Source organism: Mobula hypostoma, chromosome 2 (assembly GCF_963921235.1).
Source record: "Mobula hypostoma chromosome 2, sMobHyp1.1, whole genome shotgun sequence".
Lineage (NCBI taxonomy): Eukaryota > Metazoa > Chordata > Chondrichthyes > Myliobatiformes > Myliobatidae > Mobula > Mobula hypostoma.
In genome coordinates this window covers 240,549,573-240,568,302 of record NC_086098.1, presented here as the reverse complement: position 1 = coordinate 240,568,302, position 18,730 = coordinate 240,549,573, and the positions used below count along the sequence as shown (strand labels likewise).

Genomic DNA, 18,730 nt, shown 5'->3' with positions numbered 1-18,730 from the left:
TCATTTCTGGCCCGTGTGGGGGATCAAGTCTCCGCTACAGTTTGGTGCTGAGCTGCCCCCTGTTCAAAATTCCTGGGCTATTGTGTGCAATTCAGCTCGTCCCATTACAGGTTTGGTTTAATTTGGGCATCGTGTCAGGCACAAACATTGTGAGACGAGGGGAATACCTGTAAGAATCATAGGGCACTATAGCACAGAAGCAAGCCACTCTGCCCATCTAGTTCATGCCAGTGTGTTTTTTTTTCTGCCTAGTCCCATTTATAGACAATAGGTGCAGGAGTAGGCCATTCAGCCCTTCGAGCCAGCACCGCCATTCACTGTGATCATGGCTGATCAACCACAATCAGTACCCCGTTCCTGCCTTCTCCCCATAACCTTTGATTCCGCTATCTTTAAGAGCTCTATCCATCTCTTTCTTGAAAGCATCCAGAGACTTGGCCTCTACAGCCTTCTGGGGCAGAACATTCCATATATCCACCACTCTCTGGGTGAAAAAGTTTTTCCTCAACTCCGTTCTAAATTCCCTATCCCTTATTCTTAAACTGTGGCCTCTGGTTCTGGACTCACCTATCAGTGGGAACATGCTTCCTGCCTCCAGCGTGTCCAATCCCTTAATAATCTTATATGTTTCAATAAGTTCCCCTCTCAGCCTTCTAAACTCCAGAGTATACAAGCCCAGTCGCTCCAATCTTTTGACATACGACAGTCCCGCCATCCCGGGAATTAACCTTGTGAACCTACGATGCACTCCCTCAATAGCAAGAATGTCCTTCCTCAAATTTGGAGAACAAAACTGCACACAGTACTCCAGGTGTGGTCTCACCAGGGCTCTGTACAGCTGGAGATGGACCTCTTTGCTCCTATACTCAATTCCCCTTGTTATGAAGGCCAGCGTGCCATTAGCTTTCTTCACTGCCTGCTGTACTTGCATGCTTGCTTTCAGTGACTGATGTACAAGAACACCTAGATCTCGTTGTATTTCCCCTTTTCCTAACTTGACTCCACTTAGATAATAATCTGCCTTCCTGTTCTTACCACCAAAGTGGATAACCTCACATTTATCCACATTAAACTGCATCTGCCAACTCACCCAGCCTGTCCAAGTCACCCTGCACTCTCATAACATCCTCCTCACATTTCACACTGCCACCCAGCTTTATCTGCAAGTGGGCCAAAGGCTTCCACACCCCATCTTACCCAAATCTCCCATAAATGTTACAGTTGAAACCACATCCAGCACTTCCGCTGACGGCTCGGTCCACGCCCGGAGTGAAGGGAGTTTCCTCCTTCAATACTTCAAGCTCAAGTTTATTGTCAACCAAAGGAACCAAACGTTCACCCGGTGCACCCACAAATCATACATCATACACAGCACATAAAACAAAATGTTACCACAAAAATTTAATAAAAATATAATTTATTTTATAGTACTTCTATTACTTTCATCCTAAACCTGTAATAATATTTGCCAGCTTCAGATAATATCCTTTATGCATATCAAAGAAAATCTGAAAATTGCCTTAAATTGGCCTGAAATTTTAATCTTTAACGCCGCAGAGTAAAATAAATTTTTAAAGCCGCGGATTAAAACAAAACGTAGCAGAGGATGGTTTCGATCCATCGACCTCTGGGTTATGGGCCCAGCACGCTTCCGCTGCGCCACTCTGCTCCCACGGCAAACTACCCCGCGCATTGTTACTGAAATAGAGACGTCACCCAGGTAGGTGTAGTGTATTGGTTGCTCGGGCCGGCCACGTCAATTACGCGGCGACGCATTGGAGGTCGGGTCGCGCTTCTGACGTTTCCGCGTTTCTCCTAGCAACCGCTAGGCCTAGGTTGTTGGGGCAGATTCTCCGTCCACCTTTCCTCGCAGCCCATTCGTCTTCATTCCCCATTCTCCAGTCCCCACATCCCCCATTCCCTAGACCAGTGACCCCGCAGTCACATAAGCTGAGGCACTGGAGCTCAATTCCGGCCTCCCCTGACTGGAAGGAGTCTGTACGTCCTCCCCACAAACGCGTGTGTTTCCTCTGGGTGCGCTTGTTAGTACAAATCGATTAGCAGGTTAATTGGCCTATGACTAGGTTAGGGTAAAAAAATGATTAGTTTAGGGTTAAATAGCTGGGTTGCTGGGCTCCAAGGGCTGGAAAGGCCTGTTCCAATCGCTGCTTTAAAATTAACTAATATACACGGAAACAACAGGAATTCTGCAGATGCTGGAAATTCAAGCAACATACATCAAAGTTGCTGGTGAACGCAGCAGGCCAGGCAGCATCTATAGGAAGAGGCGCAGTCGACGTTTCAGGCCGAGACCCTTCGTCAGGACTAACTGAAGGAAGAGTGAGTAAGGGATTTGAAAGTTGGAGGGGGAGGGGGAGGGGGAGATGCAAAATGATAGGAGAAGACAGGAGGGGGAGGGATGGAGCCAAGAGCTGGACAGGTGATAGGCAAAAGGGGATACGAGAGGATCATGGGACAGGAGGTCCGGGAAGAAAGACAGGGGGGGGGGTGACCCAGAGGATGGGCAAGGGGTATATTCAGAGGGACAGAGGGAGAAAAAGGAGAGTGAGAGAAAGAATCTGTGCATAAAAATAAGTAACAGATGGGGTACGAGGGGGAGGTGGGGCCTAGCGGAAGTTAGAGAAGTCAATGTTCATGCCATCAGGTTGGAGGCTACCCAGACAGAATATAAGGTGTTGTTCCTCCAACCTGAGTGTGGCTTCATCTTTACAGTAGAGGAGGCCGTGGATAGACATGTCAGAATGGGAATGGGATGTGGAATTAAAATATGTGGCCACTGGGAGATCCTGCTTTCTCTGGCGGACAGAGCGTAGATGTTCAGCAAAGCGGTCTCCCAGTCTGCGTCGGGTCTCACCAATATATAAAAGGCCACATCGGGAGCACCGGACGCAGTATATCACCCCAGTCGACTCACAGGTGAAGTGTTGCCTCACCTGGAAGGACTGTTTGGGGCCCTGAATGGTGGTAACGGAGGAAGTGTAAGGGCATGTGTAGCACTTGTTCCGCTTACACGGATAAATGCCAGGAGGGAGATCAGTGGGGAGAGATGGGGGGGACGAATGGACAAGGGATTTGCATAGGGAGCGATCCCTGCGGAATGCGGGGGGGGGGAGGGAAAGATGTGATTAGTGGTGGGATCCCGTTGGAGGTGGCAGAAGTTACGGAGAATAATATGTTGGACCCGGAGGTTGGTGGGGTGGTAGGTGAGGACCGGGGGAACTCTATTCCTAGTGGGGTGGCGGGAGGATGGAGTGAGAGCAGATGTACGTGAAATGGGGGAGATGCGTTTAAGAGCAGAGTTGATAGTGGAGGAAGGGAAGCCCCTTTCTTTAAAAAAGGAAGACATCTCCCTCGTCCTAGAATGAAAAGCCTCATCCTGAGAGCAGATGTGGCGGAGACGGAGGAATTGCGAGAAGGGGATGGCGTTTTTGCAAGAGACAGGGTGAGAAGAGGAATAGTCCAGATAGCTGTGAGAGTCAGTAGGCTTATAGTAGACATCAGTGGATAAGCTGTCTCCAGAGACAGAGACAGAAAGATCTAGAAAGGGGAGGGAGGTGTCGGAAATGGACCAGGTAAACTTGAGGGCAGGGTGAAAGTTGGAGGCAAAGTTAATAAAGTCAACGAGTTCTGCATGCGTGCAGGAAGCAGCGCCAATGCAGTCGTCGATGTAGCGAAGGAAAAGTGGGGGACAGATACCAGAATAGGCACAGAACATAGATTGTTCCACAAACCCAACAAAAAGGCAGGCATAGCTAGGACCCATACGGGTGCCCATAGCTACACCTTTAGTTTGGAGGAAATGGGAGGAGCAAAAGGAGAAATTATTAAGAGTAAGGACTAATTCCGCTAGACGGAGCAGAGTGGTGGTAGAGGGGAACTGATTAGGTCTGGAATCCAAAAAGAAGCGTTGAGCTTTGAGACCTTCCTGATGGGGGATGGAAGTATATAGGGACTGGACATCCATGGTGAAAATAAAGCGGTGGGGGCCAGGGAACTTAAAATCATCGAAAAGTTTAAGAGCGTGAGAAGTGTCACGAACATAGATAGGAAGGGATTGAACAAGGGGGGATAAAACCGTGTCGAGGTATGCAGAAACGAGTTCGGTGGGGCAGGAGCAAGCTGAGACAATGGGCCTGCCTGGACAGGCAGGTTTGTGGATCTTGGGTAGGAGGTAGAAACGGGAAGTGCGGGGTGTGGGAGCTATAAGGTTGGTAGCAGTGGATGGGAGATCCCTTGAGCGGATAAAGTCGGTGATGGTGTGGGAGACAATGGCCTGGTGCTCCTTAGTGGGGTCACGATCGAGGGGTAAATAAGAGGAGGTATCCGCGAGTTGTCGCTGTGCCTCGGCAAGGTAGAGGTCAGTACGCCAGACTACAACAGCACCCCCCTTATCGGCGGGTTTAATAATAATAAGGTTAGGATTAGTGCGGAGGGAGTGGAGAGCAGAGCGTTCGGAAGGAGTGAGGTTGGAATGGGGACAAGGTGCGGTGAAGTCGAGACGGTTGATGTCCCGTCGGCAATTAGCGATAAAGAGATCCAGAGCAGGCAGAAGACCAGAGCGGGGTGTCCATGAAGAAGAGAAAGGGTGAAGACGGGAGAAGGGGTCATCGGTGGGGGTGGAAGAGTCCTTGCCGAAGAAGTAGGCTCGGAGACGGAGACGGCGGAAGAAAAGTTCCGCATCGTGGCGAACACGGAACTTGCTGAGGTGTGGGCAAAGGGGGACAAAGGTGAGGCCCTTACTGAGGACAGAGCGCTCTGCCTCCGACAGTTGAAGGTCGGAGGGGATGGTAAAGACCCGGCACGGATGACAGCTGGGATCAGAGGGGGGAGGGGGGAGGCTGGGGGTGTCAGTGGAGAGGGGAGGGTTGGGGTGAGAGGAAGATGGAGCCTCTGAGGACCCAGGAGCTGAAGATGGGATCTGAAGGAGACGGGATTGCAGAGTATTGGTGGGGGAAGGGGAGACGGGAGTCACAATAGCAGCACATAAAGACCCGGCCTGGTGTTCAAGGCTGGAGTCGCAGTTGGTGGTTGTGCAATCGCTGTGAATGTGTCCATGGTCGTTGCTGGAGTCCGGGTTTTGAATATGCCCTAAGGTGTTGGAGCCGGCGAGATCAATGGCAGAGGCAATCTGAAGTTCATGCCTGCTAGTTTCATGGCCAGCAGGCTCTGGAGTCCGTAGATGTTGGATCTTGCGATCTTTGCCTAACATGGGGAATTATAGACCGGTTAGCCTAACGTCGGTGGTGCGGAAACTGCTGGAGTCAGTTATCAAGGATGTGATAACAGCACATTTGGAAAGCGGTGAAATGATCGGACAAAGTCAGCATGGATTTGTGAAAGGAAAATCATGTCTGACGAATCTCATAGAATTTTTTGAGGATGTAACTAGTAGAGTGGATAGGGGAGAACCAGTGGTTGTGGTATATTTGGATTTTCAAAAGGCTTTTGACAAGGTCCCACACAGGAGATTAGTGTGCAAACTTAAAGCACACGGTATTGGGGGTAAGGTATTGGTGTGGGTGGAGAATTGGTTAGCAGACAGGAAGCAAAGAGTGGGAATAAACGGGACCTTTTCAGAATGGCAGACAGTGACTAGTGGGGTACCGCAAGGCTCAGTGCTGGGACCCCAGTTGTTTACAATATATATTAATGACTTGGATGAGGGAATTAAATGCAGCATCTCCAAGTTTGCGGATGGCACAAAGCTGGGTGGCAGTGTTAGCAGTGAGGAGGATGCTAAGAGGATGCAGGGTGACTTGGATAGGTTGGGTGAGTGGGCAAATTCATGGCAGATGCAATTTAATGTGGATAAATGTGAAGTTATCCACTTTGGTGGCAAAAATAGGAAAACAGATTATTATCTGAATGGTGGCCGATTAGGAAAAGGGGAGGTGCAACGAGACCTGGGTGTCATTATACACCAGTCATTGAAAGTGGGCGTGCAGGTACAGCAGGCGGTGAAAAAGGCGAATGGTATGCTGGCATTTATAGCGAGAGGATTCGAGTACAGGAGCAGGGAGGTACTACTGCAGTTGTACAAGGCCTTGGTGAGACCACACCTGGAGTATTGTGTGCAGTTTTGGTCCCCTAATCTGAGGAAAGACATCCTTGCCATAGAGGGAGTACAAAGAAGGTTCACTAGTTTGATTCTGGGATGGCAGGACTTTCATATGAAGAAAGACTGGATGAACTGGGCTTGTACTCGTTGGAATTTAGAAGGTTGAGGGGGGATCGGATTGAAACGTATAAAATCCTAAAGGGATTGGACAGGCTAGATGCAGGAAGATTGTTCCCGAAGTTGGGGAAGTCCAGAACGAGGGGCCACAGTTTGAGGATAAAGGGGAAGCCTTTTAGGACCGAGATTAGGAAAAACTTCTTCACACAGAGAGTGGTGAATCTGTGGAATTCTCTGCCACAGGAAACAGTTGAGGCCACTTCATTGGCTATATTTAAGAGGGAGTTAGATATGGCCCTTGTGGCTACGGGGGTCAGGGGGTATGGAGGGAAGGCTGGGGTGGGGTTCTGAGTTGGATGATCAGCCATGATCATAATAAATGGCGGTGCAGGCTCGAAGGGCTGAATGGCCTACTCCTGCACCTATTTTCTATGATTCTATGTTTCTATGACAAAGTCAAAAAAACGGCGATTGCAGGTGTGAATCCGACGGAGGATGAAGTAACGGGTAGGACCATTACAGACGGCGAAGAAAGTGTCCCGAAGGTGTGGAAGGGTCTGGGATAGGGACATCAAGTACCTCCTCATGGCGGAGAGAGTCGCTTTCAGAGCTTGACGGGAGAAGCGGCGAGAGGCAGAGTCAATAAAATGTGAGTACCTGGGATCCTCAGAAGGTCCAAATTGAGAGGCTTGGAAACGAATCCTAAAGCCAACTGGAGTAAGTTGGCGACGGAGGCACGTTCCAAGAAAGGATATATGGCTGTGATAGCGAGTCTGAGTCAAAGTGTGGTCGAAAAGTTGAAGAGCCGAAGAAATTACAGATGGGGAGCAGTGAGAGATGGTTTCACTGAACTCCCGTCGAAGAGAGGATCTAAGCTTCTTCGGTGTAGGCATCACCGGAAGAGGCTTCGCAGTAGTGAATTTACACGGATAGAGTTATTAATTTATTAATATACACGGATAGAGTTTAGAAATACAGTAGGACCGAATCAGGGCACTACAGATATAATTAGTTCGATTGCAGCGGTGATAACTGTTAGTAGGATACACCTGGGCTAATTTCTAGAATTAAAACACTGTTCTTTCATGAACAGCTAAAGGAATTAGATCCTAAAACAGAGAAATAGGCCCTTCTGCCCACAATGTGGTGCCATACCAAATAAATAAGTGATCAAACGAATCCCCTCTGCCTACACAATGTCCATTGTCCTCATTCATGTCCCTAGTGTTTCTGCCTCTGCCAACACCCAGACAGTATATTCCAGGCACCAACCACTCTGTGTAAAAGCATTTGCCTCTCACAACTCCTTTAAATTACCCCCCACCCACCACCTTAAATACATGCCTTTGCGTTAGTCATTTGAACCTTGGGGAAAAGATACTGTCTGTCTACTCTATCTCTGCCTCTAGGGATCATATAAAACTCTGTCAGATCTCCCTTCAGCTTCCACCACTCCAGAGAAAACAACCCAAGCTTACGCAGCCTCTCCTGCTCCCTAATCCAGGCAGCATCCTGGGAAAGCTTTCCTGCAGCCTCTCCAAAGCCTCGACATGAGGTGATCAGAACTGTATGCAACTGTCACCATCCATAATAGATCAAAATAACTGAGACTGGAACACCCGCCCTCTTACAACATATTTTACTTGTGCACAAGGAGAATAGATAGCCTCTGTTGGTATACTGCTCTGAAGACAGGACAGTGAACTATTTCCATACAGAATTGAACTGTCACTTACGGATATTGACCATTTGGTGATTTGTGTATTTTTGAACTCCTTACTTGCAAGATCAGTTGCCAATCACAATAGCGGTGTAAAGCCAATAGAAACTACAAGCTGACAGTCGATGATATTTTTAAGTTAGTAAAGGAATTGTCCCTTAATTGTGTGTGTTTCACATTCTTCAGTTACTCCTATCTCGTCTGTGTCCAGCACCCCGTACTGTGTTCCTCTAGTCCTCGAGGTTGATCACACAGCCACAGTTATTCTCACGTCTGCTGTAAGCAAGGTTGGCTCCAAAGGCCTCACTTCAAAAAGTCTCCCATGTCTAGGTTTGATTACACACCCCTGCAGTCATCCTCGCCAGGATGTTGTCTTTAACCCTTGCCTTACTACAACTATCCTCACAATACTCCAGAGGTACATTGATCTGTAGACTGCTATCGTTTGGAGGTAATCTTTCGAGTTCAGAAGAACGAGGGGTGATCTTACTGAAACATCTCGGATCCCAAGGAGGTAGGCACAATGTGGGGTTGTTTCCAATGGTGAGAGGACCTTGAATAAAGGAGCATAGTTACAAGACTGGGGGGGGGGGGTCATTTGTGTTGAAACAACATCTCGCAGAGAGATGAATCTCTACTCCAGAGCGTAGGGTAGACCGAATTACTGGGGAATTTAAACAGGTAGATAAATTTACGAGAAAACACACACAAAGTGGCTGAGGAGCAAACAAGAGGGAGTCTGCAGATGCTGGAAATCAAAGCAACACACTCAAAATGAACTCAGCAAGTCAGGCAGCATCTCTGGAGAAGAAAAAGGAGTCAAGGTTTCGGGACAGACGAAGGGTCTTGGCCCAAAATGTTGACTGTTTACTCTTTCCCACCAAGGTTGGGAAAGACTAGAACTAGAGGTTACGTTTTTAAGGGCGAAAAGTAAAATGTTTAAGGGGAACATGAGGGGGGAATTTCTTCACTCAGAGAGTGGTGAAAGTGTGGAACGAGCTGCCAGTGGAAGTGGTGAACGTGGGTTTGATTTCAACCCTTAAGATAACCCTTTGGATAGGTACATGGATGGGAGGGGTATGCAGGTCAATAGGACTAGTCAGAATAATAGTTTGGTATAACCTAGATGGGCCAAAGGGCCTGTTTCAGTGCTGTAGAGTTCTAGGACTCTAAATATTTGAAATCTTAGAGAATTGAGCAGATCAGCCAAGACCAGGTCAAATGTTGAAACAGATTTTAAGGGCTGAATGGCCTGTTCCTACTAATATTTTCTTGAATTCTGTGCTCTCTCCCCATACTTCTGTATATTATTTATAAAACATTGGCCATACAAAGTGTGGCCAGGACTGACCTTCGCGAGAAGTGTTGTAGCTGCCCAGGGAAGAGGTGCCGAAGGCGGTCTGGGAGAGCACACGCACGGCGGGTGCACTGGACTCCATGCTGAGTTGGGGCTGGCCCCCCACCTTCGGTGCTGCTCTCCAGCGTTCGCTCGATGGAAGACAAGCTGCATTGCGTCATCTGCAGCTGCACGGGCGCGTGATGATCGGACCGCTGCGATAACATCTGTGCACCGTCACTGTACAGGATCTGACACTCAGGGACTTGAGCTACCTGCTTGGGTGTGTAATGGGCAGGGTTGATCAGATCCAAACCAATTCGAGCGTCCAGGGAATGTGGCAATACGCGTACAAGCACAACAAAGTAACTTAAGTCTAATTTATTATCATAAAAATAGAAAGCACAAATAAACCACACTAATACATCATAAAATTACAAACATTGCCACAAAGATTTCAGGGCTCACAATTCTCAGCTGCCACTTGACTGTCACCGCTGTCGGGACAGCTCCGAATTCCAACTCGTGATATCACCCTGGGTCCATCCTAGGCATCTATTGATCATGATCCCCAGTCTAGGTGAAGTCCCAAGAGCCGAGCAAAAGGTACCTCAATAAGAAGGGGTTCAATCCACAAGCACAGGGAGAGATAAACACTGTGGTCTTTTGTTCTCATGCCATTAGTGCCTCAGGCTAAGAAAGAATCCAGAGGCTATTAACAAACCTATGGTGCAAGAATACACCAACAAACCTACAGCACTTGACTTGTACAGACACTTTACATGCTGCATGCTCACACAGAGCTCAAGTATCACTTGGAATTGTTCACTTTCAGCGAATATTTTTACAAAATTTAATACATGTCTATTTAACTGCTATGTTTACTACTATTTTTAAGGCTCAGGAGCTTGAAGACTCGTACGGCCAGATTTGGGAACAGCTTCTTTCCAACTGTGATAAGACTGATGAATGGATCTTGACCCGGATCTGGGCCGTACCCTCCGAATATCCAGACCTGCCTCTCAGTTTTTTTTTGCACTACCTTACTTTCCATTTATGATTTATAATTTAAATTTTTAATATTTACTAATTTTCACTATATTTAATATTTGTAATCAAGGGAGCGGAAAGCGCAGAATCAAATATCGCTGTGATGATTGTATGTTCTAGTATCGATTGTTTGGCGACAATAAAGTATAAAGTATTTTGTACAGTACGTGTTATATGTACCTTGGCCTGCGTATGACTGTTGGTACTGTGTTTTGCACCTTGGCTGTTTCCATGGGTATCTATGTGCAGCTGAACGACAATTCAACTTGATCATCTACATGAACCGTTGCTGTAGAAAAGCAACATCCATCATCAAAGATCCTTGGCACTCAGGCCATGCTCTTTTCTCACTGCTGCCATCAGGTAGAAGGTACAGGAGCCTCAGGACTCACACCACCAGGTTCAGGAACAATTTCCACCCCTCAACCATCAGGCTCTTGAACAAAAGGGGATAACTACACTCCCTCACAGACTCTCTTATCTTGTCACTTCATGCTCGTTATTTATTGCTATTTATTTATTATTGGCATTTGCAGTTTGTTTACAGTTTACAGATCCTGTTTACAGTTACCGTTCTATAGATTTGCAAAGTATGCCCGCAGAAAAAGAATCCCAGTGTTGTATGTGGTGACATGTATGCACTCTGATAATAAATTTTACTTTGAACATCTTGTACTGCGGATTATTCAATAATGTGCATTGTCTTTTTTTAAAGCTTTAAAGTGTAAACAATTCCTTTTCAATGCCAGGATTGACTCCCCCCCCCATATCGAGTAGCACACAATAACCAGTGTCTGCACCTGAGTTCCTTGGCCTGTTACATTCATATCTGCGGGGCCCCTGACAACTCTCTCAATGTCATCTATTCCTGACTCATTTTGCCTACATTCAGCCATACACGAATACTCATGAAAACAGACAAATGAAACTGCGTTACTCCAGGCCCAAGGTGCAAAACACAGAGCTCGTATAAGATAGGAAGATACAGCCAAGCGATAAGAGTCCGAACTCGAGCCAAACAACGCCGCTGAGATCAGCAGCCAACCACAACAGAACTTGTCTTCTGCTGAGCAAACACTGGGGGGCAGCACCAACCCCAGCCTGGACACCAAGCCACACCAGCCCGGCGGAACACACCGGCTGACGGGCTATAAACAAGTGACACCGGGGCCAGAGGCCTAGCACATACAAGCGAGCAAGCATATACAAGGTATCACTAAAATACAGCCACGCTATATAGAGAGAAAAATCTTGCAGGGATAGTTATGGAGGTGTTAGGATAGGTCTCTAAAAGTTCAGAACAGGCAGTCGTTTTTTTCAGGAGAAAAGAGGGGCAGAGGAGATTACCGGGGTGGGGGGGGAGATAGGATCCAGGAGACAATAGAAAGGGCAGGACTAGAGGAGCACAAGAATTTTTTGATGAGTTGGAGGATCACAGGAAGAGTAGGAGTGTGAGAGGGTCCCAGAGATACAGCAAGGAGTATAGGGGCTGGAGGCAGTTAAAGATTGAGTGACTGGAGGTTACAGGTGCTAAAGTAAAACAAATGTTTGGTTTGTTGAATCCAGTTCTGTTTATTGAGAATCACAATCCTGTTTCAGTCCAGACTTCCAGCTGGGCTGAGAGTCCGGTGCCTAACATTAGGCGATACCCAGACAGCCCTTGCCTGCTTCACCTCACTGCTGAGTCCAGACCCGTAACCTGTCAGTTCCCCACCCGTCAGCTTCACCGACGGGACGGGAGAAGGGTGCTTTTAGCAGCCCAGCCAGGGGTCCTGCCGATTGGCCTTCATCAGGAAGGCCAGCTTCCGGGCCATCTCCGCATTGTAGATCCTGCGGCAGTTCTCGTAATTCTCCCGGATGCGCTTCCGGCACGGCTTCTCGTAGTAGCGCCTTCGCTTGGCATCCTCTATGACCCCATCTGTGGTCAGGATCCTGGGGGAAGGAAGCAGCGTGTCAGGGCAATGGCAATTCACTCCAGCACTCTCTGTTACCTTCTACACCAGGTCTCAATCCATCAAACATCCACAGAACAGAGACCGTTACACTTTATTCTGCACTCCCTTGTTCTCACTGTAGGATGCCATGGTAGCAGAACGCTTTACAGTACCAGTGACTATCAAAGGCGGTGAAAAAGGCGAACGGTATGCTGGCATTTATAGCGAGAGGATTCGAGTACAGGAGCAGGGAGGTACTACTGCAGTTGTACAAGGCCTTGGTGAGACCACACCTGGAGTATTGTGTGCAGTTTTGGTCCCCTAATCTGAGGAAAGACATCTTTGCCATAGAGGGAGTACAAAGAAGGTTCACCAGATTGATTCCTGGGATGGCAGGTCTTTCATATGAAGAAAGACTGGATGAACTGGGCTTGTACTCGTTGGAATTTAGAAGATTGAGGGGGGATCTGATTGAAACGTATAAGATCCTAAAGGGATTGGACAGGCTAGATGCGGGAAGATTGTTCCCGATGTTGGGGAAGTCCAGAACGAGGGGTCACAGTTTGAGGATAAAGGGGAAGCCTTTTAGGACCGAGATGAGGAAAAACTTCTTCACACAGAGAGTGGTGAATCTGTGGAATTCTCTGCCACAGGAAACAGTTGAGGCCGGTTCATTGGCTATATTTAAGAGGGAGTTAGATATGGCCCTTGTGGCTACAGGGATCAGGGGGTATGGAGGGAAGGCTGGGGCGGGGTTCTGAGTTGGATGATCAGCCATGATCATAATAAATGGCGGTGCAGGCTCGAAGGGCCGAATGGCCTACTCCCGCACCTATTTTCTATGTTTCTAATTCCCAATGCTGTCTATGAGGAGTTTGCATGTTCTCCCTGTGACCGAGGTGGTCTCCTCCCACATTCCAATGACGTTCAGATTAGGGTCAGTGAGTTGTGGGCACGCTATGTTGGTGCCAGAAGTGTGGCGACACTCATGGGCTGCCCCCACCCCACCCTCGGACTGTGCCAGTCGTTGAGGCAAAACGGTTTCACCCTGTTTCATTGTACGTGTGACAAAACTAATTAATGTTTACAAAAATTTCACCTGTATGAACAGTCTTTCCCTGCGCCCTGGTACATGTGACAATAGTAAACCATTTCCAATAGCACATTGGCCCAGGTCTTCCCCGTTTGTAATCCCTCATCCCATACACAGTCCCAACAACCTTCCAAATATTCCAGCCCGTTTTCCAAGAAAGAGGTGAGGGAGGGGGGAATAGAAGATCAATAAAGACATAAACAGAAGCAGGTGCGGGGCTATTCATCAAGGTCCACGTAGAAAGCTTCCTATCTGGATACATCACAGCAACTGCTTTGCCTGAGACTGCCAGAAACAGCAGAGTTGTGGAAGCGTCTCAGCCCACCCACCTTGGGTACTATCTCTTCTTCCAGCAACCACCCCCCCCAGCCTCCATCCAGCACAAGATTGGAGTACCTGGCCAAGTACTTAAGATCTGTGCTATCCAGCTGCCTGGAGTATTCACGGATATCCTCAACCTCTCATTCCGGCAGTGTGTCGTACCCACCTGCTTCAAGCAGGCTTTAATCATCCTGGTGCCCAAGAAGAGCGTGGTAACCTGTCTAAATGATTATCACCCAGTGGCGCTTACAACCACAGTGATGGAGTTTTGAGAGGCTGGTGTTGAAGCATATCAGCTCCTGACTGAGTGGTGACTTGGATCCGCTCCAATTCGCCTACTGAAGCAACAGGTCTACATCAGATGCTACCTGATTGGCTCTTCACTCAAACCTGGAACATCTGGACAGTAAAGATGCTCTTTATCGACAGCAGCTCAGCATTTAATACCACGATCCCCTCAAAACTAATCAGTAAACTCCATGACCTGGGCCTCAACACCCCCAGTGCAATTGGATCCTGGATTTCCTCACTTGTAGATCCCAGTCAGTTCAGATTGGCAAAAACATCTCCTCCACAATCTCCATCAGCTCAGGAGCACCACAGGGTTGTGTGCTTAGCCCCCCCGCTCTACTCACTTTACACCTATGACTGTGTGGCTAAGTTCAGCTCCAACACCATATACAGGTTTGCTGTTGACATCACTGTTGTGGGCTGTGTCAAAGGTGGTGATGAATCAGCATACAGGAGGGAGAATGAAAACTTAGCTGAGTGGTGTAATAACAACAACCTTTCACTTAATATCAGTAAGACCAAGGAACTGATTGTAGACTTCAGGAGAGGGAAACCAGAAGTCCATGAGCCAGTAATCATCAGAGAATCATTGGTGGAGAGGGTCAGTAACTTTAAATTCCTGGTGTCTCTATCTTGAGGACCTAAACTGGACCCATCATACAAATTGCGAAGAAAGCACAACAGTGCCTCAACTTCCTCAGGAGTCTGCAGAGATCCAGCATGTAATTAAAAACTTTGGCAAACTTCTATAGATGTGTGGTGGAAAGTGTGCTGACTGACATTACGGCCTGTTAAGGGAATACTAATGCCTTTGAACGGAAAATCCTACAAAAATAGTTGATTCAGCTTCCCAAGCATTGAGCAGATCTACATGAAACACTGCCATAGAAAAGCAGCATCCATCATCAAAGATCCTCACCACCCAGGCCATGCTCTTTACTCAAACACAAAATAATCTGCAGATGCTGGGGTCAAAGCAACACTCTCAACATGCTGAGTTCCTCCAGCGTGTTGTGAGTGTATGCTCTTTTCTCAATGCTGCCATCAGGCAGAAGGTACAGGAGCCTGAGGACTCACATCACCACCAGGTTCAAAAACAGTTACTACCCCTCAAACATCAGTCTCTTGAACACGGGGGATAACTACACTCACTCAAGGACTCTTGTTTTATTGTTATTTCATGCTCCTTATTTATTCATTTGAACATTTTTACAATTTACAGTTACTGTTCTATAGATTTGCTAAGTAGGCCCACAGAGAAAGAATCTCAGGGTTGTATGTGGTGGGGAGTAAACATTATCTGTCACGTGTATACAGAAACGTACTGTGAAATGTGTGGGTTCCTCAAAGTGTCATTCAGACAGTCCGAGGACGTGGTGGGGACGGCCCGCAATTGTCGCCACGGTTCAGCCGTCCACACTAACCCTAACCCGTACCACTTTGGACTGTGGGGGGAAACCCACACGGTCAAGGGGAGATCGTACAAATTCACTGCGGACATCAGCGGGAATTGAACCAAGGCGGCTGGCGCTGGAAAGCGTCGCCCTTCGTGAGATGAAATGGGTGGCGAGGGGAACCGCCGCCGGCGCCGCCACCATTCCCCTCAACCCTCGGCAGGGCGCTCCCTCCCGCTGCCCTCGGACCCCCCACCCCGTCATGACCGCTGGACCTCCTCCCTCACCGGGTTAGTGTCCGGTAGGCCGCCTCCACGTCCCCGCCTCGAACCATTACCGTCCGCGACACGAACCGGGCGTGTGCCGCCATCCCGGCGGAGAGCTAGGCCGGTCCGTCGCTCCCAAACGTCCGGCCACTCAACCCGACCCGGAAATAAAGGTTCCCCCCGCTCCGACACTTCCCAGTGGCTGCAATCTGACAACAATCGCTTAACCCTCTCAATAAAATCGATTTGTGGGCGTATAATTATTTATATTTTACTTGATATTTCCAATTAATCAATTAATAATGAATAATAATTAATAATTAGCTGCCAGCGCAATGGTGGATGTGGGGTCGATTTCAACATTTAAGAGAAATTTGGATAAGTACTTAGATGGGAGAGGTATAGAGGGACTTGGTCCGGGAGCAGGTCGTTGGGACTCGGCAGATTAATGGTTCGGCATGGACTAGATGGACCAAAAGGCCTGTTTATATGCTGTAGTGTTGTATGACTAAGGACTAATTGATTAATAATTACATGTTTACATAACTGACATTTCAATCATGCAGTTTTTCACAATATGAGCGTCACATTAGACTTAATTACTTTAATTTTTGTGAGTGCCTTATAATTTGTGGTTTGGTGGCTGTGAATTCTGACTATGAAAGTACAGTTCTCTCATTTGAGAACTGTCCAAAAAGTAACCTGAACGTTTCTTTCTCTTGTTCTTTTTTTTTAATCTGGTTCTCATTGATAAGGAAGACTTTTGAATTGATCTGGAGACGAATGAAGTTTCCCTGCTCTTCCTATTTCCACCTTAACCATTAGTTTCTGACGACACCTTGTTGCTGCCATTTAGTGTGAGATCCCCGGAGAAATAGTTGCTAACGTGTATACGGTTACATCATGAAGGATCCCGTCCACCCTGCTCATGGACTGTTTGCCCCACTCCCATCAGGGAGGAGGCTACATAGCATCCACACCAGGACCACCAGACTCAAAAACAGTTACTTTCCCCAAGCAGTAAGGCTGATCAACACCTCCTCCCACTAACTCCACCGCTACTTTATTATTTCCTGTCAGTCAGATTAAGTACAGCCCAGCGTCACTTTATGGACACAATCAATCTACGCATATCAGCTATATTATATTTATTGTGTTTTTATTATAATTGTGTATTTTTTATCTTATTGTATTTTTATTTGTGCTGCGTCGTGTCCAGAGTAACAATTTTTTTCATTCACTTTTACGCTTGTGTACAGGAAATGACATTAAACAATCCTGAATCTTGAAAATTGTCCACCCTGCCCCTATCTGATGCACATAGGGAGTATTTACCAAGACGTTTGGGTAGAAAATGGGAAAAGAATGGGTTTCCGGTGCAGCTCACCGTTGGGTGTTCTGCATATTTGGTCTTTTGGTCCTCTGATCAATAAGACTAAAAGAGTTGCGGAGGAACTGTATAAGGACGTTGCCGGGACTCGGGGAGCGGAGTCATGGGGAGAGGTTGAACAGGTTCGGTCTCCATTCCCTGGACAGAGGATCACAGAATGATGAGGGGTTAAGCAAACAGGCTTTTTCCACTGAGATTGGGTGAGACGAGAAGTAGATGTCATGGGTTAAAGGTGAAAAGTGAAACAGTTAAGGGGAACTTCAGGGGGAACTTCTTCCCTGTGAGTGTGGAACGTGCTGTCGGTGGACCCGGATTCAACGGCAGGATTTAAGAGAAGATTTTACAATTCAAGGTGCGGGTCAGTGGGACTAGGCAGAATAATAGCTTGGCATGGGCTAGATGGGCCGAAGGGCCTGTTTCTGCACTGTAGTGCTCTGTGACTATAACAGGAGCGGCCATGGATGGGAGGGGTATGGTCTAGTACGGGGATGGGTGGGGGAGTACGGAGGATGGAAGTAAACTGCAGAGAGTTGTGAACATACTCAGCTCCATCATGGGCACCAGCCTCCATAGTACCCAGGACATCTTCGAGGAGCGATGTCTCAAAAAGGCAGCGTCCATTATTAAGGACCCCCATCACCATGAAATACCTTGTTCTCATTGTTACCATCAGGGAGGAGGTACAGGAGCCTGAAGATACACACTCAATGATTCAGGAATAACTCCTTTCCCTCTGCCATCTGCTTTCTGAATGGATATTGAACCCATGAACACCACCTCACTACTTCTTCATTTCTATTTTGCACTACTTATTTAATTTAACTGTTTAATTATAACTATTATATAGTAATATATAATTTAATACTATTATATTACTGTAATTCACAGCTTTTTTTCTCTATTACCATGTATCGCATTGTACTGCTGCCGTAAAGTTAACAAGTTTCATGACATCTGCTGGTGATATTAAAACCGATTCTGATTCCGATTCCTGTCACATACAAAGGATTGAGTCAGAGAGTCACAGACAGGCCCCTCAGCCCGTCTAGTCCGTGCTGAACCATTAATCTGCCCAGTCCCATCCACCTGCATCTTGACCGTAGCCCTCCAAACCCCTCCCATCCACGTACCCGCCCAAACCTCACTTAGGTGTTGAAACCGAACCTGGATCCACCACTTGCACCGGCGGCTCGTTCCACACTCTCACCGCCCTCTGAGTGAAGAGGGGGAGTTACCGCCCTCCGCCTCCCCTTACATTGTTTAAATTAACTCTCAGCATTTGGGTGTGGCTGCCAAAGTCGGCACTTTTTGCCCATGAGTAATTGTTGAGAAGGTGAGGGGGCGGGGGCGAGCTGGTACATTGCACCGTGGTGGTGGGTGTAGGGAAGGTGCTGTGCCGGGGAGGCAGCTGTAATTCAGAACCGCTGCGTGGGAGAGGCGCCGGGTTCGGGAGGGACTGTAGGAGTATCCTCTGTGCATTTCGTAGACGGTGCACACGTGTGACTGCTGGAGGGTGGGGAGTGGATGGTATGGCACTGAAGCGTCTGGGTGGTGTCAAGGGCTTTCAGAGCAAGTGGAGAGTGTTCCAACACACTCCCGACCTGTGTGTTGCAGATTTTATCTTTACTTAGAGATACTACACAGTAACAAGCCCTTCCCGGTCTATCGAGCCCAATTACAACCACGTGGCCCGTTAACCTACAAACCCATGCTTCATGGAGCACAGAAACAGGCCATTC

The 18,730-nt window shown here is 47.7% G+C and overlaps 1 protein-coding gene and 1 non-coding gene across 2 annotated transcripts; both read right to left on the bottom strand.

The window, feature by feature from the left end:
* Positions 1-1,597: 1,597 nt before the first annotated feature.
* On the bottom strand, positions 1,598-1,669 carry trnam-cau (transfer RNA methionine (anticodon CAU)). Its single transcript has one exon. It is a non-coding gene; the product is annotated as a tRNA-Met (tRNA).
* A 7,949-nt stretch (positions 1,670-9,618) lies between these two features.
* mrps21 (mitochondrial ribosomal protein S21) lies at positions 9,619-15,758 on the bottom strand. The gene is made up of 2 exons (XM_063041756.1): positions 15,623-15,758; positions 9,619-12,234 (listed from the first exon to the last, which is right to left on the bottom strand). The coding sequence occupies exons 1-2, from the start codon at positions 15,703-15,705 to the stop codon at positions 12,054-12,056; spliced, it is 264 nt and encodes an 87-aa protein (XP_062897826.1). The 5' UTR covers positions 15,706-15,758; the 3' UTR covers positions 9,619-12,053.
* Positions 15,759-18,730: the final 2,972 nt, after the last annotated feature.